At 34.0% G+C, this 21957-nt stretch overlaps 3 protein-coding genes across 3 annotated transcripts in view; 2 read left to right on the top strand and 1 right to left on the bottom strand.

Annotated features, from left to right (window-relative positions):
- Nucleotides 1-3055: 3055 nt before the first annotated feature.
- LOC135833977 (uncharacterized) lies at nt 3056-4822 on the bottom strand. Its single transcript, XM_065347805.1, has 4 exons — nt 4466-4822; nt 4255-4340; nt 3966-4157; nt 3056-3869 (listed from the first exon to the last, which is right to left on the bottom strand). The coding sequence occupies exons 1-4, from the start codon at nt 4488-4490 to the stop codon at nt 3369-3371; spliced, it is 804 nt and encodes a 267-aa protein (XP_065203877.1). The 5' UTR covers nt 4491-4822; the 3' UTR covers nt 3056-3368.
- Nucleotides 4823-7869: 3047 nt separating this feature from the next.
- On the top strand, nt 7870-11571 carry LOC135836949 (uncharacterized). Its single transcript, XM_065352039.1, has 6 exons — nt 7870-8037; nt 8125-8223; nt 8384-8512; nt 10936-11035; nt 11134-11319; nt 11411-11571. The coding sequence occupies exons 1-6, from the start codon at nt 7873-7875 to the stop codon at nt 11563-11565; spliced, it is 834 nt and encodes a 277-aa protein (XP_065208111.1). The 5' UTR covers nt 7870-7872; the 3' UTR covers nt 11566-11571.
- A 65-nt stretch (nt 11572-11636) lies between these two features.
- Cc2d2a (Coiled-coil and C2 domain containing 2A) overlaps nt 11637-21957 on the top strand; it is a 45112-nt gene continuing 34791 nt past the window's right edge. Inside the window, exons 1-7 of the mRNA XM_065347960.1 lie at nt 11637-11757; nt 13098-13408; nt 13519-13725; nt 14350-14610; nt 14696-14950; nt 15019-15261; nt 15344-15464. Of these exons, the coding sequence (XP_065204032.1) occupies nt 11686-11757; nt 13098-13408; nt 13519-13725; nt 14350-14610; nt 14696-14950; nt 15019-15261; nt 15344-15464 (1470 nt within the window). The 5' untranslated portion in view covers nt 11637-11685. The remainder of the gene's footprint in view (nt 11758-13097; nt 13409-13518; nt 13726-14349; nt 14611-14695; nt 14951-15018; nt 15262-15343; nt 15465-21957) is intronic.

The following is a 21957-nucleotide window of genomic DNA, read 5'->3' as shown; positions in this document are numbered from 1 at the left end:
TGAAACCGTTACCTCCTACCTCGCCTCTCCACTGCTGCTTTTCCACTTCTAGCAGGCCTTAGAAAATTACGTTGAGGGCCCTGACGTTGATAGGTAGGTCTAGGTACCTACTACTCAGATATGCAATGGAATAACTTTCAACAATTCAACATAATTATTAATTTTATAAGTTATAACAAAAACAAATTAGCAAAATGATTTTTTTTTTCGAACAAAGGATGAAAAAAAATATTGCAAAGCCAAAATCTCAACGTTAGAATTCAGTATTCCTATTCACAGTATTCACTATTCAGAAACAGAAACATAATAGGCTTGTTTTTTTTTTACCACGGATTTTGGCAGATTTTCGACTTCGAGAATCTGGATTTTATTTTTGGCAGATTTAAAATCCACGAGAATCTGCTAGGATAGTAGCTTTTGAAAATGGATTTTGGATCTTACTTGAAGAAAGAAGACTTCTGATGTTTTGAAAGTTTGTGGTGGGGATCTGAAAGAAAAAGTGTTTAAAAAAGAGATTTAAAAAACATCCAAAAACCAGATTTTTGAGAATCCAGGTAAAAAAAACAAACCTAATATAATTATTAATAATTGATCAGGTAATCTGTCACATTTTATCTTATCTCACATCTCACGAACATTATCATGAGTTCGTTAGTGTTGGTTAACGAAAAAAAATAAACGTTTCCATGTTAATTTGTTAAGAAAACCAGTTGTTTTGATTTGAATTACCCAAATTGTCCAAATCACAAAAAAATTGAGTTTTTGAATTTGAAGAAAAAATCGTGTTGGAAAATTAAGGCTTTAAAAAAACTCAAAATCCTTTCTCCTTCATCACCTACCAAAAAAACAAATGAATATAAATTAGAAATTACATATTTTCAAAAATAATTCAACAACATGTCATTGTCACCATGTTAGTATAAATATAAAAACATTAGTCAAATGCATTTTCTGAAAATATTTTTAAAAAGTGAATTAGAAAATTCATAATCATAACAACGATAGTAAAAACTAAAAAGGGCCAACTCGTATTTCGCAAGCTGAGCTAAAACAAAAACTAGGTAAAAGAAATTCCTTTGTCTAAAAATTGATAAAACAAAAATCAGGCCGCAAAGACAAGAGACGAGTTTTCATCAAACTTCAAAGTCATGAAATCTTGTTGGAAATCGAACTGGATATGACACAAAACTTGGAAAAATTGAAACCTTTGTGGTGGGGTAGGTAACTTTATATTGAACTGAAAAAATGAAGTAGGTATTTAGGTATTACTTTACCACTGAATTATTATGCTGTTGGAATATGATGATACACATAGAGAGAAATGATTGGTAGGTAAGCAAAAACACAAATCTATCCGCAAGATCAGACAGTTATTTTGGTTTTGGTAACTTTTATCATGCTATGATGCTACGAATTTACGTTTTTTTTTTTTTTTTTTTTTACAATGATACTTTCTATGCATATCTTCATAATCCAACATCTGATTTAGAGGTAAAATATGTAATTCTGTTTTTCCAATCGACCATTTACTCTTTCATTTGGACCACTATTCCATTAGGTAGGTACAACAGTTTGAAACCTCCCAAATGATGTTTTTTTAAGGAATGCTTCTGCGCATGATATTAAATCTAATGAAAAGACTCTTTTTAAAAAGAAACTCTCGTAAAAGAGATGAAAACTTATTTTCGCGATAAATTTCTGTTAGCTAGAGCTGAAAAAGAAGGTCTCACTTTGACGAACAAAATAACAAAAAAACACATTCAGCAGCAGAAAGGCTAGATTTTCAAGTTTCTTCATAGCGATGAAAAATGTAACTTATTCAAAATCTTCGATGCTTTGCAATAACAGACAGATTTGAATTTCTATTACTCAATACTTACCTACATACAAGTTGTTGTAGGATCACTTGGAGTCACTTTTTAGTGCAATTCGTTGCAGAGGGTGACATATCAACAACATCAACAACTGCCTATTATGAACATCTTTTGTTGCATAATGTGGTGAAGTGCAGAGTGCAGCGAAAATGTGAACATAAAACGAGCGGATTTCAAAATCCTGAACATATCCTCGAGTTCCAGAGAAAAAATGATGAAACTCCAAATTTGAAACTGACATAAACGCATTACTCGCGGAATACGAGTAGATGAAGAAAACGAAAATGATGCTGAAGAACAGAAGAACACTTTTCTGATGAGATTCTGACACAAGTATGTACAGTAGGTAGGTTGTCGTGTACATCGCAGGATTTGTGGCATGTGATGCAAGAGTAAAAATCTTAGGCAATGGCAGTGAAAAATGTCGACGTTACTTTTCATACTATTAGACTGATCGTACGTTTCCTCAGGCTTCTTGAAACTAAAAAACAGAGGACTGAGAGGAGGACTGACAATTCCCTCCCAGAATGTAATAATGCTCTGTATGGAAGCAGAAAAATTCTTGAGAAAAAATAAAACGTCTTCGCGTTCGCTGTTTTCAAAATTAGTAAATTTTGATCGTTTTTCGAAGCGCGTAGCTCCTTCAATTTACAAGATAGGTAACCAGTCATACAAATAACTTTATTTTTTCGTCTCCTCGAGTAGGTACTAACCACAGTTGAATTTTATCAGACGATTCCCTCACGTTTTTTTTCCAAATCGACTTCCTAAAAAACATCGTTTTAGGCCTCTCGAAATCTAATTTTCAAAAACTTTCGCCATTTTCACCTTTGTTTGGCTCGGGCCAATTTGTTTCTTAGTTTAAAATTTATAAGATCACATTTGGATCAATTGGAAAAATCTGTATTTTTTCTTCATATCGGTCAGAAAATGTTCAGTCGAACCCCCTCCCCCTCCCCTCCCCTCACAAAACCCTCCTATATAGTTTCGTCCATATAAATGGAGCCAAATTATATTTGCTTTGGGTCCGGATTGGCTCTCGACGGCTCTGACACCCTTCGTACACATATACACGATATAGAAAGGTGTCGTGGTTGATTTGGCCACTGGCCAGGCTTGTTAACCGGGTTTTAAGCATCAACCCGTAACCGTAACCGCAAATTATTTAACCGGTAAATTTTCGCACTACGTACATTAAGGGATAAAATGTGTTTATTTTTCTTCGGTTTTTTCTACATTAATGTTTTTCCATTTGATCACATAAAAATGAAAATAGAAAAAATATGCATAATCTCTAATAAATATTTTAATTAATTTGACCTTGGCTTTTACAGTTTTCTGTTTTCATAAATTTCAATACCTACCTTCATTAGAAAAACATTAAGAGAAAATAAAAAAAAAATATTTTTCCGCACTACTCTATTCTATAAATAAGTAATGATGTATATGTTACGAGCAAAATCAAAAAAATTGAATGGATATAAGTACGAGTTATCAAACCGGAACCTTGGAACCATCTGAAAATAAGATGATGTAGGATGCATTTTCAATATCTCCCAATAAAACGTTCACTGCTTCATTTTGAAGAGTATCCTCTATCAGTCGAACGTCTTTTACAGGGTTTATTCTGTTCAGTGATAAATATAAATTCTCTGAAATAGAACGGGATACTTCAGCGATCACTTGAGCAAATAAATCAATTTCATCTGTCGCAGAGCGGGGTGATTTTGCGTTCCAAGATTTATGATTTTTGACACGTATCAACAACAACGAAATCTCATGATTGGTCGGTGGATTCTTTAAAAACTGCTTCCATAACTGGTATCGTTTTTCTTGATTTCTATCCTCCTCATTAAGCATATCCTTTAATTTAGTCGTATCATATTTAAATCCTGTACGACACTTCTCCATTTTGAAAATAGCATCAACCTTTGATATCGCGCATTGAATTTTCAAAGATAAATCTTGTTCTGATTTCTCGTTTTGTACCAATTCCTAAAACGTTTAACGTAATTGAAGAATTGTCAAATTTCTATACATTAGGGTATGTTGATACAAACAATAAAGTACATAAATATAGATTATAAGCACCTTAGCATATTTCTCCTGTTCAGTCTTTTGAGCCTGTAATTTTAAATCATCCATTAATTTCTGTTTATCGGCTTCTAACTTCGAAACATAGAGCTTGAGTAAAAAGATTTCTCGCTCGTTGTCCTTTAAATCATGTATAGCGGCTTCACACACTTTAGAAAGGTCTCCCGTCGCTGACAGCTCATGTTTCAACTAAAATTACAAGGAATATGATTTAAATGCGTAGGTAATACGAATCTGTACAAAATATTTATATGAGATGGTGAAAAATAATTACATAGGTACGTACTTTTCTCAGTTTACGTTTCGTTGAATCTGTATCTCTAATTGAGGAATATTTCAAACCAGATGAATCGTAGGATGAGTTCAACGTACCTAACGTATAAATGAATAAAAATCAGAATCTTCTAGCGAAATACATGAGGACAAGTACTCGAACTAGGTACTACATGCAGATAGAATGAGAAAAAAACAGTAGTATTTACCAGAATAGAACTTACTTTCATTCTTCTTTGATGGAGACATTTTTCAATTTTTTGATACTGTAGATTTCGACAAAGAAGTAACTTCCTGAGTATTCCTGAACTAGAACTATTGCATATAGATAGACACTAGGGCCTAGGTCCAATGTCTATAGTTTTGTGTTAACACTTCAGGAAATGAAATATTTATCACCTTTAGAATATTTTGCGATTCGTTTAGTTAGAAGCTTTACGAGCATAATTATTCAAGGTGGTTTATTTTATACTGACCGGTTTGACACCGCGGAAAGTAAATACCATGTGTAGGGTACGATTAGGTATACGATGCAAACACCTAGGTGGTGGAGAGTACCCTAACCATGCGTTGTAAGCATGTCCGCGGATACTCCCGGAAAGTAGACAGACGTAGAGCATTGCTGAGTTTTTTTTTTGAGTAAAATTTTACAAAGTCCAGGAACTCGTCAATGACGTCACTGAATCTTAGTTCGTTCATTCCTATATTTTGGACTTGTAATTGAAGCCTGGTTTTGAGAAACAACCAGGCACTCATTAAATCAAATTTTATAGGAGATGGGGAAACGCTCACAGTATGATGCGAAAATGTGTGCCATTGAGTGTTAATATTTTATAGTAAAAAGGATTCTTCATAAAATTTCTCAACTTTGAAATAATCGAAACTTTTTTTTTGAAATTTTGAAAAATTACAGGTTTTTTGTTTTTTATTAGGTCATTCCATGTCAATTCGACCAAAAAAGTGCGATTTTGAAAGTCATGTCTTTCGATTTCGCTCAAATTTTTTTACTATATCTAGCCATCTAGTATGTAAGAAACCTGCGATCAGTTTGGTCCCAGGCCCCTCAGGGGGCAGGTGGGGGGCTTTTATTATTTTCACAGTGTCTCGAGGTACTCAACTTCAGCAGCGCGTTCCTCCAAAACTATGATACTTTGATCAAAACTGATTTCACAGTTCAAAAGGTTATTAAATTCTGAACTTTTTAAACATTTTGAAATTTTCAAAATTTGAAAGTTGAACTTTCAATTGAAAGTTCAAATTTAAAAATGGCGCTGTAAGTGGGAGCTACCATTTAAAATTCTGAAAACATTTCCATAGATGTACCTTTGATGCTTTTTTGAAATGTTCAAGTTTCGATATGAAATCTCTTGATGGAGCGGGAGCACCCTCACCCCCAATTTTGGGCAAAACTTTCAAAAAAAAATCTGGGGCATGTGATATATCGAATTATATGTTTTTGGTAACGCTGAACACGAATATGACGTTATATTTTTGGTTGGGCTCCATCCGCGGTCCCCAACATCACCCCAAAAGGGGGTAAAAGTTCAAAATAGGGTTTTTTTCGTGCAACACATCAAATAGTATGTTTTTGGTGACCCTGAACACGAATATGACGTCGGATTTTTGGTTGGACCCCATCCACGGCCTCCAACAAATTTTTTGGACTTTTATCAATGAGGGGAGGTTCTGGGAGCCATGGGTGAGGTCAATTTAAAAAACTAAGGCTATATTCGTGTTTAGCGATATCGAAAACATACTATTTCACGTGTCATACGATTGAAACCATTTTTTTAGGTTACCCCCCTTGGGAAAGTGCTGGGGGCTGTGGATGGGGGTCGCGGATGAGACCCAATCAAAAATCTAACGTCATATTCGTATTCAGCGTTGCCAAAAACATACTATTCGATGTATCACATGCCCCAGATTTTTTTTTGAAAGTTTTGCCCAAAATTGGGAGGGGGGGTGCTCCCGCTCCATCAAGAGATTTCATCTCGAAATTTAGATATTTCGAAAAAGCATCAAAAGGTACATCTATGGAAATTTTTTCAGAATTTTAAATTTCTAGGTGAATCATTCGCGAACGAATTGATTCGTATAAGTGACTCGTTCGCGAACGAATCGGTTCATCCACTCAATTTTTGATGAATCATTCGCGAACGAATTGGTTTGCATCAGTGATTCGTTCGCGAACGAATCCATTCATTTACTCAATTTTTGATGAATCATTCGCGAACGAATTGGTTTGCAATTCGCATAAGTGATTCGTTCGCGAACGAATCGATTCATTTACTCAATTTTTGATAAATAATTCGCGAACGAATTGGTTTGTATAAGTAACACGTTCGCGAACGAACCGATTCATTTACTCAATTTTTGATGAATCATTCGCGAACGAATTGATTCATAAATTAAAGAATTGATCTATTCGTTGGCGAATGGTTCTTTCAAAAAATTGATCAATTCATTCACGAATGATTCGCCAAAAATTGAGGGTGGTATTAGTACTTTGTAGGAATCGTGCAGGCCTAGTTAGATTTCAAGTTTCATCGAAATCGGTTCAGCTGTTTTCTAGGTAGGTAATGAGTTTTAAAAAATGTTGAAAAAAATCTGGAAATTTTGAATCAAGTTTGCCTCTTTGTTTTGAAGATAGGCAATTCGTCGTAGTAGCATTTTTTGTTCGACCACTAGAATACTGTGGGTTATTATTTGCATCATTTGAATGATTCAAATATTTCCTTTTAATTTCGATCATCTCTCGAGCCAATTTGTTTCTTGTTTTAAAATTTAAAAAATCAAATTTGGGCCCCCAAAATTCAAAATTGGAAAATGAAAATTTTTACAAGGCGTTGGCTCTTGACGGGCTCTGACAGCCCTCGGTACACATATTATACATGATATAGAAGGGTGTAGTGGTTGATTTGGCTACACCACGACATACAGGAGTACCAGTGTTAGCTTCCGCGTAGCTAAGCAACGCAACGTTTAAAACAAGCGTATTTTTTCAGCTATTATTGCTACCTAGCGTATATCACCAATATAAGTACGTAAGGTATTCGTAATGCATCAAATCAACAGTAAATCAGTTGAAAGGAGATTTCAGTACTAGCGTATCGTTGTTTTTGTTGTTGTTTTTAATGAGACGCCGACCACCATGGCGATGTTGAATCAGATTGATAATAATGAATGGGTAAGTACTAATTATAGGTACCTGAACTTTAGTTTTTGTGTGGTTGTGATTTGATTTTGACTTGGATATTGTAAAATTTCAAACGCTGTTTAGGAGGAAGAAATAGAAACCATTTCTTTACAAAATGAATCAACAACGCCGGCAGTGACCACAGTGGCTAGCTTAGGTGCAGATGGCATTGAGGAGATGAACATGATCAGCGGCAGCAAACACACGACAACGACATCAAATTTTGAGCAATCGACTTCTGTGATTGGTGAAAAGAAACTCGACTTGGAGCAACCATCGTCCAAAACCACAGCCAAAGTACGAGCGACGGCAGCGTCTTTATTTTGCGTAAGCTAAGCTTACTCAGAGAATTAACGGAGATGACAGTCAATACTACCAATTAGGAATTAAATCTTACGAATACCTATCTATTTTTTACTGTTATAGGAAGAGATAATGACACAAGCGGAAACAGACGATAAGGAAAGCTTGAAAACTCGACATAGCAGAGGAAGCAGAAGACCATCGGTCGACACATTAGCCGATGGCAGAAGCATCACTTCGCAATCTGACACTCGATCTTATCGAGAAAAACTCAAAGATAGGATCAATATCGTAAAAGTAAGTAAGTACCTACTTATGTAGCTGTGTAAGTATATGAGGTACCTACTTGATCACCTCAGGTATAATTTTAGAGGATAATTTCAGGAGAGAGCTGGCGTTTCAGCAGTATCTACCCAAAAAGGATTGAAATATATTCAGAAAACTTCCAGCAAAAATGCTTTACTAGGCCGCATAACAGATATGGTGAGTCAAATAACCTAAAATATGTACGGAGTGTCCACGTGAAATGGACGCGATAAGAATAAAATTTCCTTCGTACAAATTTGTGATCGTATAACGATGAATCTGTAAGCACAAAACCAGGAAGATGATTTTTTATTTTTACCTGTAAATGCACTCGTAGTTGCTGAAGGAGGAAGCCGACGTCAAAGAAGCTTTGGAAAGACACGCGAAATCGAAATTACAAAAGAAACAAGAAAACACCGGAACAGAAGACGCGAACGGAAAGTTGAAAGAAATGCAGCATGAACAGGTAAAACATACAAAGTTGAATCGAAATTTCGAAAAAAAAATGGCTAGCACAGTACAGCACTATCGAATGTCAAAGTCATGCGAAGTGGGTTGACTTTAAGCAAGAATCAATGAAAATGTCTTTCAAGCCTTTAGTGAAGAATTTAGAGCCCAAAACTGGGTCATATCTTTTGAAATAGGTAATCATCGAAAATATATCATAAAATATCACGCGATTGATCAAAATGGGCTAAAATTGCACGAGAATTTCGAATACTTCGACCAAAAAAATTTTCGAGCACTTCTGAGTTCTGATGAATTTTTAGCAGAAATTCGGTCACGATTTCGGCGATTTTTGAAAAATTGTCATGTAACTTATCAAAATTGTGAGGATTTCAAGAAAAATTCAAATACTCATTTGTTTATCGAAACTTTCTTCGAGCATCGTTGAAGAATTTTGAGCTCAAAATTGAGTCAATTCCTCGAAGAGTCAAACAGCCAATCAAAATAAGCCACATACTCGTAAAAAGGAAATTCGATGTCATAATCCAATTGTACCATTTCTAAATGTCTCTAGAAAATTCCAAATTCCAGAAAATTGTTTAATAAAACTAGGTACTTTGGCAACTCCTTTTTCGAATTTTTGGAATTTTCTCCCTACGGGACAAACTTCAAAAGTTCCCTGATATTTTTTTTAGATAATAATTCCGAAAATCAAAACCCCCAGTTTTGGCTTCAAAATGTTGCAAAAATGCTCAAAAAAAGATTTCATGAAAATTTTCCTAATTTGGGCTTATTTTGTTAGGTCTAATGGCGCTTTTTAAAAAATCTCGAAAATAATGACTCAAATTCTTCAGCTATGCTCAAAAAAAAATTGTTGTCGAGACACTTGAATTTCTTACGAAATTTTAACTAATTCTGATTTGTAACATGTTACCTACTTTTTCAAGTATCCTGAAAACCATGACCAAGTTTTGATCATTTCTGAAGAATTTTGACCCTGAAATCGAGTATTGATTATCCATCTAAGTATTTTTTCCAGTGTTATGGAAACATTTTGAATCTGAAATTGAGTAAATTAGAGAAAATGTATGTAGATCTGATTATAATATTTTCTTGGAAACGTCAAATTCAAATGTCGGGCACTTGGTCAGCAAAATCATTTTGTTGACTCCATTTTCAATTCTTAGTTCTCTCAATAATGTGACTTCATTTTGATGGCTCGCATAATACTTTTTCTTCCTTATCATCTGAAAAATTTACTTGGACTGGAAATTTTTCAAACAATGTTCGAAAGTAGTTTTGATGGAAATTTCTGATTTTCTCCTGAAATACCAATCAATTTTAATAAGTCGCACGATACTTTTTCAACAAATCGTTACACAATTCAGAGCTCAAAAATCTTTCAAAACTGATCAATAAACATTCGCTTACGCTTGAATATTTGCAATTCTTGCGACACTGACATTCATTAAATCCCAAAAATCATGAGCCTACTTGGGCTCAAAATAGGTCTGGATAGAAATCTCTAATTTTTTACCAAAAATTCAACTATAATTTTGAGTTGGCAAGATACTTCTTCAATAATCTTAAAAATCATGACCCAATTTTGGGCTTAAAATTTTTACCAAAAATTCAACTATAATTTTGAGTTGGCAAGATACTTCTTCAATAATCTTAAAAATCATGACCCAATTTTGGGCTTAAAATTTTCTTAAAATGCTCAAAACACATTTTCATGGAAATATTTAGAATTCTCGCGAAATTTTAACCCATTTTGATAGGTCGCATGACACTATTTCCATCATTTCAAAAATCACGACTCAATTTTCAACTCAAAACTCATTTTTTCGTTCAAAAAATATTTTCGCTGAAATATTTGAATTTCTCGCGAAATTTTAACCCATTTTGATAGGTTACATTACACTATTTCCATTATTTCAAAAATCATGATTCAATTTTTAGCTCAAACTGTTTTTTAAATGTTCAAAAAACATTTTTGTTGAAATATTTGAATTTCCCACGAAATTTTAACCCATTTTGATAGGTCGCATGACACTTACTTCTATAACCCTGAATAGTTCAAAGTTCTTCAAAAGTGCTCAAAAAAATTTCTGTAAAAATGATTTAAATTTCTCGATAAATTTTAACCCATTTTTCAATACGATCGCATGACACTTTCTCAAAAATTGAAAAAATCATGACCCAATTTAGGGCTCAAATTCTTCATAAATGCTCAAAAAACATTTTCATCAAAACACTCGAATTTCTCGCAAAATTATAACCCATTTTGATAGGTCACAAGGCCACTTTTGAATAATTCTACAACATTCATTCGACATTTCAAATCAATATCTACAAAAGGCCAACTTGAATTTTTTTTCTGATACAAAAATTCCAACCGGATTCAATTCATAGAACACTAATGGGTGCTTTGTTTTGTAGGATATCAGATATGAGACAAGCATTGAATTTTTTACCAAAGTATGGAAATCACCTGAGGAGAATACTTCATCCGAATCTGCTTTGAATTCGCCCAGAAAAGGTAAGATGGCTGCGATTCGCGACTATTTCCAAGCATTACGTTAAAAAAATAATAATTATACTCCATTTATTTTTTTCACTCCTATTTCCAATGATCAGAAACTGAAAACGTTGCCCTCTTGAATAATGGAAACGAAGACGGTATCAAAATCTTAGCAGCCGATTACTTGGGTTTGAAAGAAACCATAATGGAACCAGTCGAATTCAAAACCGCCCAATTGACCGATGACGAGCAGCGAAAAAATAAAATGAAGGATGTCCTTTTCTACACCACACTAGAACCTAGTAAGGGCCACATTTAATTGCATCTTTTTTTTCCTTATAAAAAAAAAACACTCCATCATTTTTCATCTGTAAATATTTCAATTTTTTCAAGCCGAATTGCAAAGACAGCAGAACGAAAATAAAGCAACACGAATCGTAAAAGACGAAGGTTTTTTTGTACCCAGTCGTCCGAAAGTAAAAGCAACCAACATGACAAGAATGCATCAAAGACTGTATAACGAAAATAACAGGTTTGAATTTACATAGCTAACTTCAAGGGTTACTCATCTCAAAGTTTTCGTTATTTTTACCAAATTTATCAATTCTCACCGCAGGAATTGGTTCGGAGAAGACGGCCAACTTGAACAATTACCATTGCCGTTGGAAATGATCGCCTATCATCCTTTAAATCTCAACGAAACTAACGACAGTGACCAAGCTTTAATCCATTTTGAACCAGTAAGTAGGTCAACTTATGTAAAAAAAAAAAAGACACCTAAACAAACAAAATTCAAGTATTGGGCAATTTTGGCAAAAAACAAGACTTTTATTTGGCAATCCCGAAACAAACAGGACTTTCTGACAACTTAAAAAAAACAGAACCTTTTCAGCAATTTTGGATAAAAACAGATTTTTTTTGAAATTTTGACAAAGATCGAAACATTTGGAAAATTTTGGCAAAGGATCTTTTTCTTGACAATTTCAGCAAAAAAGTCAGTATTTTCTTGACGATTTTTGAAAAAAAAAAAAAACAAGACTTCAATAAACAGAATTTCTGATAATTTTAAGCACTCTCCTAAGATTGTGACCAAACTGGGCCTTTTTGCCTACGTTGACAAAAAACGAGACCTACACTAAAATTGCTCGGCATTTTTGTCAGAAAACAGAGAATTTTTTCGAGAATTTTGGAAAACAAAACCTTTTGGGCAATTTCTGCAAAAACAGTAGGTATGTACTTTCAAGTTGCAATTTCGAAAAATAAAGCTAGGTAAAGAAACAATCAATTCCTTTCAACAGTTTTAGCAAAAAAGTAGGAATTTCTCAGAAATTTTGCCATCAAAAATTACAACTTTTTGACAATTTTGAGAAAAAAATATTTTTCTGACATTTTTTGCAAAAAACAGAATATTTTGACAGTTTTTACAAAAACTGAAAATTTTTCAACAATATTGACAAAAATAGGTCTCCTTGACTAGTTTCACAAAAAACAGGACCCTTTTCGGTAATTTTGACATCCAACAGTAATTTTTTAGAAATTTTGGTTTAAAAAAACAGGCTATTTTAGGTAATTTGGACAAAAAACTCAACTTTTATTAGCAATTTTGAAGAAAAAAAAGGGCTTTTCGACAATTTTTTTAAAAAACAAAAAACGAAACATTTCGACAATCTTGGCCAAAAATGAGACTTTTACATCCAACAGCAGTAAAAATTGTAATTCATTCGCTGAAAGGGTCTCAGTCACCAATGTTTAAAATGGCAAAATCGTTACCAAAATTGTTGAAAATGGAAAAAATTGATGAGATGATGAAAAAAACTTTGAAAATTATCTTACTGAAAAAATATGAAAAAAAATCAAAATTGCCAAAAAAAAGAGTAAAATTTTTTAAAATGGCTAAAAATTGGTAAAAATGTGACAAAATGGCAAAGTTCCTTCAAAAAGGAGCAAATACCACAAAAATCAATGCACTCAACGAAAAAAAAAAAAAATCATGAAAATACCATAACAAGGTACTTAGGTACCAGAAATTCCTTAAAATTCAGTGAAACTCACATATCAATAATCTTCTGATTATTTGCAGGCAATTTTATTCGGACAAGAAACCCAAGACTTATGCAGCATATTCATCAGTGGAGATCAATGCTATGTGTTGGAGTTAGAAATTAAAGACATAGCTTTTACTCACCATCCTTTATTTTGTCGCGAACACGTATTGGCCAATAAACTGTGTCGACTTTACGAGCAATACGAGTATCGATTAGAGGCAGCCATAACCAAAAGACTGATTTCAAAATTACGAGCGTTAAGAACTGCCAGAGATAATTTGATTAAAATAATGTCAACTGAACGTAACGCTGACATGATAGCTGTGCATAAAGAAAGGTTGACCAAGTAAGTCTCGAGTAAAATAGATAACTTTAACTAAAGCCTGTAAGTAAGAGGCAACATTTCTTCATTTGGATTCCAATACAAGTTATGTACTATGTACATACATCCCATAGGTACAAAATTCAAATTCAAGAAATTAGAAAACAGCGTATTTTGGAAGGAAAAAATGACAACGCGTTAATAATGAATTTGCTGTCAACGTGGAAGGATTTGAAACGTATGCGAGCATTGCAAGGATACACATCTTCTAATGTTAAACTAGTCATACTGAAATCAGATCACGTCCATTCGACCCAAGAATGGCAGAATGAAATAAAGAGGTAGGTTGGTAGATGGACAGGTCACTCTATAGGGTGGGTCGTTTTTCAACGTTTTTCAAATTTAAATGGGCTCTAGCAAAAAATTATGGCCGAATGATCTAAATAAGATGCAAAAAAGTTGAAATTTTTTTTGGTCGACATTTAACCCCCCCCCCTTGATCGAGCTCAAGGGTTTCAAAATTTGAAATTATTTCAATTTAGTTTGAAATTTTTTGTCAGTTTAGGTGGTCTTTTGGCACCTGTAATACTTGCATTTGATCGCTTTCAGACCATCAGAAAAGTCCAAAGTTAATTTTTGCCAGATGCAAGAGTTCTCAAAATAGTCTTTTTCCTTCAAAATTTGATAATTATGTAATCATTTTTCCTTAAGATAGTAAAATTAGAATTGAACAATTTTTTAAATTTTCAAAATGAGTTCAAGTTGAGGGGAGGGGGGTCAAAAGTTGACCAAAAATTTGAAATTTTTCTTGCATCTTACTGAGGTCATCTGACCATCATTTTTTGCTAGTGTCCACTAAAACTCGATAATTGGAACACAACCCACCCTACCTACACCTTGAGGCATAACATAACTCTCAATTCATAATTTCAATGTTGTTGTTGTTTTTTTTTTTGGATCTCAAGTCACGTAGAAGAAACACTCGAAGAAATGAAAGAAACGCAAAATTACGACGAAGAAAACCTGTCTGAAAATTACGCATCAATAGAAGGCGATCGTGAAAATAGACGTGATTCTGCCAGCAGCACTGCTCTAGATTTGAAAGCTATCCACGAGAAAGCTGTGGAGGATGTATCTGAGAGTATGCCAGCGCCAGAAGAACAAACTTTCGTTGTTTCGTTAACTCAGCAGGAAATTACGAGCGATAATGAATTAACCAATTCTATGTGAGCATCTCAGTTACCAATCAGCAACAGATTGAAAATTCATTTAATTTCTCCATCATCATCAGTAAGCAATTTTTTCATACAGGGAAATTCAGCGTAGATCGTTGATAAGCAGAAGTCGAATCTGGTTTCGTATATTCTACAACGGACACGAAGTTTGCAAATCATCTCCTCAAACTATGGAACGACATTTTAGCTGTGTTTTCAACCAGAAGTTTTCCATTCGCGTTCAAGAGTGGCCGGCTACACTATCAATACAAATATTTTGCGATGGTGTACCCAGCAAAGGCATTTTTAGCGAACATCCTTTGGCGGAAATCTTTTTACCGATTCCTCATAGGTAAGTAAGTGTCAATACTCATCACATCAATTTTTTTGGAGTGAATTCGAATGTCATTTTTATTTTAGTGGGGCTACCCTGGAAAACGTACCATTGGAAAAATACGAATTTAGCAGCACAGACGAAGTGGGAATTGGAGTCAGACATTCGGGTGTGGGTTCTGGAGTTCCATTCAAATTGTTTTCAGATGATGATAAAATGACCTGTTGTTATACAACTGCCTGTATTACATGCAAGACAGCATGGGCTGCCAATAATGAACGAGTCTTGTCACCGCCGGAGTATTACTTTAATAAAATCAATGCGAGAAGGCGAGTCAGTTGATATTTATGTATTATGTTTGGTTTCAATGTACTTAATAATAACGATGTACTTACGATGTTTTAAAATTAGGCAGACTACCGAAAGCACGACAAAAAATCAATCAGACACGTCGGTTTTGAAACAATGGTTGAAGACTGTCCAACTAGATCCAAACGATCCGACTAACGTACCACTGTTTGAATTACTCAAGGTTAGTAGGTAACCTAACAAATGAACCTCTCGAGGGGTCCACCCTCAATTTGATTTTTTGAATTTTTGAAAATCCAAAATTGAACAAGTTTCAATAATTTAGTCCTTGTGATTCAAAAAAAAAAGTGATAATTCATTCAGCAAAAATTATGAAAATCCATTCAGATACTAACACCAAGTCCCCCCGAACCGAAGTTCATCATTTTCCGGCCAATCTGGACCCTCCGGCGTGATTTTTGATACCTCCAAAAAGCGTGGAAATCAATTTAAAAAGCTAAAAATCGAGTTTGTGGCAACTCTTCGATTTCCAGGAGGACGTCAGAAGTGTAATTTTGAAAAATTCAAACAATAAAAAAAAACAAACTCAGTGTACAAACCTGGAAATTGGCTCAGATGTGAAAAAATTCGTTGAACAGAAGATGAATAGGCCACAACTGAATTTTCAGTAGCCCAAATTGATTTTCACTGTTCGTTAGTACAGGCTCTTAGGGAGATTCCGAGCGATTTCAAGTTTATAAGTGATTTTATGACTTAATTTTAATCTAGTAAATATTAAAAAAATATATTAGCCGGTATGGCCTTTTTTTGAGCCCCCCCCCCTTCATGAGATAACGCCCTCCTTTTCAAAAAAATAGTGCTATTTTTGTATCTACATATCTATGACCTGTATTGAAAAATTTTCGAAACATAAGTTGTACCATTGAGTCTTACAAACATTTCAGTTACCATTAAAAATTTCGATCTGAGCCCTCCCACCCTCCATTTTCACGAAGTAGTCCCGCAAAAACCTCAAGCTCAGTTTTGTATGATTTTTATAAAGACTACACCAAATGTAGAACATATTCAGAAGAATAAAAGTTGGTCATATCCAAAGAAATAAAATGTACATGCACCAAATGTTCACCCCTCCCATTTTGACTACACGTGTCAAAATATGAAAGTGTTGAAGACGTAGGTAATTCAATTGGTCCTGGGACGTATGCGGAGGGGAGTGCGTTTTGTATTCACGACAAAATGTTTAAGCTGTCCAAGCAGACACCAAACTTTCAATCTCCAGCAAGGGCCTCCGGTGTACGTGTTTCTCTATTGATTCTGAACAACTTTTATTTTTATCATCTTGAATAAGGTATATACTTTGGTGTAGTTTAGATGAAAATCACATTAAACAGAGTTCGAATGTTTTTGCGAGCTCATTTTTGAAATTGGAAGGGGAAGGAGGGCTAGGATCAAAATTTTTCATAGTAACTAAAATGTTTGCAAGACTTAGATGTATAACTTTTGTTTCAAACATTTTTCGATTGAGGCCATAGGTACTATACATTAGGGTGGTCCTTATTTTCAAATTTGGGATTCTCCCCTCCCAATACCCTAAGTGGTGACCTCTAGTGAGAAAATAATTCCCTATTTTTTATTTTTATTCGGGCTTTGGTGGGCCCCTGAATTTTCAAAAATTTAAAAAAATACAAATTCACTGTAAAATGTCAAAATTTTAAGTTATACTCGTATTATCACTAAAAAGTCCATTTTGAGTAAAATAAAGTCTCATGACGATTTTAGACGCCTCTCTTGAAAACCAAACTGGCCCAATACAATAGCAGAAATTTGTATTTCATGTGGGAAATTTTGAAATTAGTTGTTTATGAGTTATTACTGATTATGTCGATGCTAATTGTTCACTCGCATACACTCGCAATGAATTATAACAACGCATGAGCCCCCTCTCCCCTTTTAATGATTTAATGGTCCTTTGAATAGAGTTTTTAAAAAATGATTACTAGCGCAAGTGGAATTTTTAAAAAATCGGAATATGTAACCATAACGTAGCAAAAGATCAAATTCAAGAAAAAGAGAATAAAAAACTTAGGTAGGTAGGTACCTATATAATAATGAAAAAACGTCACTCCAGAAATCTCAAATTTAACAAAAGAAATAAATCGTAAAATATCAATAAAGTAAGGTGAATACTTATTACTTATGATTAATGTGCGATTCAGTTGACTTGAAATATTTGAAAAAAAAAATGTATACCAGAGTAACGTGGCAGAAGGTCAAAATCCAGAAAATAAGAAAAAAAAACATAATTTACGTATACAAGTACATACCTAATAATGGAAAAAATGTCACTCTAGAAAAACAAATCTTAAAATATTAAAGTAATGTAAATATGATTAATGTGCTGAAATAACTTCAAATTTTTGAAAAGAAAAAATTTTGTGTCAGAGTAATGTGGCAGAAGGTCAAAATCCAGAAAAGAAGAATATACAACTTATAACACTTATGTATACCTAATAATAGAAAAAACGTAACTCAAGAAAAATCTTAATACTTACGTAACAAAAGAAACAAATCTTAAAATATTAAAGTAATGTGAATATGATTAATTGATTAATATGCTGAGATTACTTGAAATTTTTGAAAAGAAAAAAATTTTAATCAGAGTAACGTGGCAAAAAGTCAATATTGATGAAAGAATAAAAAAATTATACAATAATGGAAAAAACGTCAACTCTGGAAATCTTAAAAAACAAAACAAATAAATCTTGAAATAAACTACTAAAGTTATGTGGACATGATTAATGTGCGGATTCATATGTATTTAGACGTTATTGGAACCCTTGAATACATTTTTTTTGGCTTTCAAAGGTTGAAGGGTAGTTGTAAATCCTAAACAAGATTAATTGAAAAATTGAGAACAAAAATGAAAGTATCAGTAGTGGAACTCAGATCTCTAAAAGTTGGAAGGTTCAAAATTTTTGGCTTGTTTATTCGAATCCATATGACTACATTGAAGTTTGAATTTTTTCAATTGAAAAAAAAATACCGTTTTCCCGAAACTCAAAATTCCGCGAATGACCATTTTTCCAATTGCTTTCACCACGAATTTAAAAATCCCGAATTGCAGATCTAATATATTTTTTTAATTTGAAATTTCGACTTTTTCTTTGTGCACATTATTGTTTAATTTTATTCCTACCAATTTGCGATATTTTCCACACAATTAATTTAACATACGATAGATTTTCCAAATTTTCAATTTTTTTTTCGCAGATCTGATTTTTTAAAGATTAGGGTATTTCGAATTTGGGTAATTCTACGTCAATTAGACCAAGAAGTGGTAGGGGGGTTGGGCGATTTTTTGTAATTTTTCCTGTGGAAAGACCTTCCGAAGGGATGACCAATGGTGCAAATCGCAGCCGTCTAGCCCCATTTTAATGGCTGCTAGGGGGTGTCAAAGTTATCAGTGAACCTAAAATATCATCCATTTCAGCAGTGGATTACTCGATAACCGCGATACCTACCAAAATGGAATATTTTCCAATAATTAAGGGTTTTAAAAGGCTTTTTAGTGATATCCTAAAAATTAGTGTTGTCACTTTTTTTCGTACAAAAAATTAGCTCAAAAAGTTTCGAAACGTAGTTTTCATATCGTTCCGACTCTGAAAAATTCTGAAAAAAACATATTATGGACAACTTTTCATGCTGAACAACATATAAAAAAAATTGGGATGGTACCATGTTGCAAAGTTGATTTTAAAAAATTGAAAGTTTACGAAAAAATTGCGATTTTTTGATTTAAAACATGAAAAAAAGTTTTGATAGGTGAAGTTGACCCATTTGACCTCTATTTTTACGTATCTGTTGTAAAAGTTGAAAAAACCCTTTCACTCGATAAAATAAACTCCTCACAAAAAAGTCGAAATTGGAAAAAATTCAATTTTCAAATTCAAACATCAAAAAAAGTTTAAATTTATTCAGTTGTCTTATTTTGACCACTTTCTGAGGTAGAAAAAGTTGATGAAAATTACACTCACAACAAAAAAATGAAAATCCGTTCATTTTTTGAATCTTTTCGAATTTTGACTTTTTTGTGAGGAGTTCATTTTATCGAGTGAAAGGGTTTTTTCAACTTTTACAACAGATACGTACAAATAGGGGTCAAATGGGTCAACTTCACCATGTTGTTCAACATGAAAAGTTATCCATACTTAATATATTTTTTTCAGAATTTTTCAGAGTCGAAACGATATGAAAACTACGTTTCGAAACTTTTTTAGCTAATTTTTTGTACGAAAAAAAGTGGCAACACTAATTTTTATGATATCACCAAAAAACCTTTCAAAGCCCCTACCAATGGGAAAATGTTCCATTTTGGTAAGTATCGGATTATCGAGTAATCCACTGCTGAAATGGATGATATTTTAGGTTCACTGAAAACTTGGACACCCCCTGGCTGCCTTTAAAAATGGGCTAGAGGGCTGCGATTTGCACCATTGGTCATCCCTTCAGAGGGTCTTTCCACAGTAAAAATTTCAAAAAAATCGCCGAACCCTCTTCCACTTCTTGGTTCAATTGACGTGGAATGACCCATTTTAGATTTCAACATTTATAACTTTTCATTAATTTGCGTTATTTTTCGTTTTTCCAGAATTTATTTGATTTTTGAAAATTTTCAATTTTTTCCTGATTTCTTAGATTTAGGAAGTGCATTTGAAATTTCGACTTTTTACTTCTATGATCATTAGTGTAGTCATTTTATCGATTTGAGGTTGGCTTTTCTACATCTACACTTTAGATTGGCTTTTCCACTGCAGATCAAACTTTTTCAAGAACTCAAATGTTTTCAATTTAATTTTCCCAAATTTTTTAAAATTGTTTTCAGGACCATCTTGAGTAACAAAATTCAGATTTTGATTTCGTGCTCGTTTAGTTCAACTTTCTCATATAAACTTCAAATTTATTCGCGATGTCTTTTATTTTCCAGAATTTGTGAAAGTTGATTTCTGAAAATTTCAATTATTCTAATTGAATGGTCATTCGTTCAAATGTCTAAATAAATCCAATTCTATATTTTTTTACGTAGGTATTTTGGGAAATGTTCGTTCGGAAATTCGGATTCGAGAAAATGACCTTGAGTCGAAATTTTATAAGTACATAAATACTTCACGAGTAAAATTTGGCATTTTTTAGACTAATTTGATTATTACTAATTATGAACGTCATTATCGGACTCAATGTCAATTTGCGATAAAGCTCTGAGCTTATCGATGAATTGATCGATCGACTGACCTTCCTGGTGCAATATTCCACGGTATCGCATCGGAGCTTTACCAATAAGCAAGTCTATAATCTCCTCATCGTAGCTGTAGCGTCGATAGCTAAGGGTTCTAGCCCATCTCTCCATCTGAGCGGTCATAACCTTGACATTGTCCGCAAATTTCATACTACGACAACATTTCATCGCCTCGTTTTGGGCTTTTATGTCCCAATAAAAATCGAGAAATCGTTGTTTAACTTCATCGAACGAGTTAACTCCGATTACCGTTTCTTTAAACTGCGCACGTGTTTTGGTCAAAATGACCCCTTTAAAAGCCAAAAGTTTGTGGGCCTCGATTACATTCATCTCGCCGAAATAATACTCGAAGTCTTTTATAAACTGGTGAGGAAAATGACGTTGCTCATCGGCGAAAAATACACCAGCATTCTTCACTGACTTCGCGTCAATTCCCAATGATCTTGTAAAAGTGTTTCTGATTGGCGTCCTTCTATTAATCGTTTCTTTGATTCGGTCTAACTCGTATGTTAGATTAGTGTATTCTGCAACACGAGCTTCTGTCTCGGATCGGAGTTCGCCTTTTATAACAGACAAGTCTTTAGCGATCTTTTTCAGTTCCGAAGAAGTACTTGCTACCGAAGCTTTGTTTTGTTCGATAGTCACCTTTTGACTATAGAGATTTTTCGAAAGAATTCCATACGAAAGACCTACGCCTCTGATTTGGTTCGTCAATTCGGAAATTTTCAATTTTGCATTGACCGTCGAAGCTTTCGCCTCTTTGGCCAAAAGTGTGGCGAGTTGGATGCGTTTCTCATGCTCATGCAAATCATAGTTCAGTCTTACTTCACTTTGAATAGCTCCTTGCTGGTCCGAAGTTCCGCAAGAATCACCGAAAAAGTTTTCTGGTAGGTCTCCTCGTGATAACGGTATTTCCATCTTTTGACTGCAGTTTGCTTCGTTCTTGCTTGTGCGAGTATCGTCGACGTCTGATTTTTCGTCCAATGATTTTTTCATTTCATTCATATCTGGATTACGACTGCTGAAAAACGAATTCAGAGAATTAGTAGGCATCCTTTTTTCAATTACTGAATTTTTGTTTGGATCTTTTACGTAGGTAGGTATGCTTAGAATAAAATACTATAAATACGCGTACGCTACCAGTGTTGCCAAGTGGGTTGTAAGCTGCGCGCGACAGCAAAGGCGTTCAAAGGAACACGCGCGGCTGCGGCAACTGTATGACGTAAACGTAGCTCGCTGGAGAACCAGTTTGGTAAGGAGGTGGCGGGGTAAACGGTGGCCTACATCTATACTCATATTACGTCTATAGTCTACAGTCCAAGAGCGAAAAAGTGTCATTGGAGTGGCCGTTTTTGGAGACAAAAAAAGAGTAGGCTTTTCGTTAGTATATTTAGCATTCAAGGAAATGGACATTTCGGATTTT

The sequence above is a fragment of the Planococcus citri genome, chromosome 2, assembly GCF_950023065.1.
Source record: "Planococcus citri chromosome 2, ihPlaCitr1.1, whole genome shotgun sequence".
Lineage (NCBI taxonomy): Eukaryota > Metazoa > Arthropoda > Insecta > Hemiptera > Pseudococcidae > Planococcus > Planococcus citri.
Note: the sequence above shows the minus strand (reverse complement) of the source record. Positions and strands in the feature narration are given on the sequence as shown.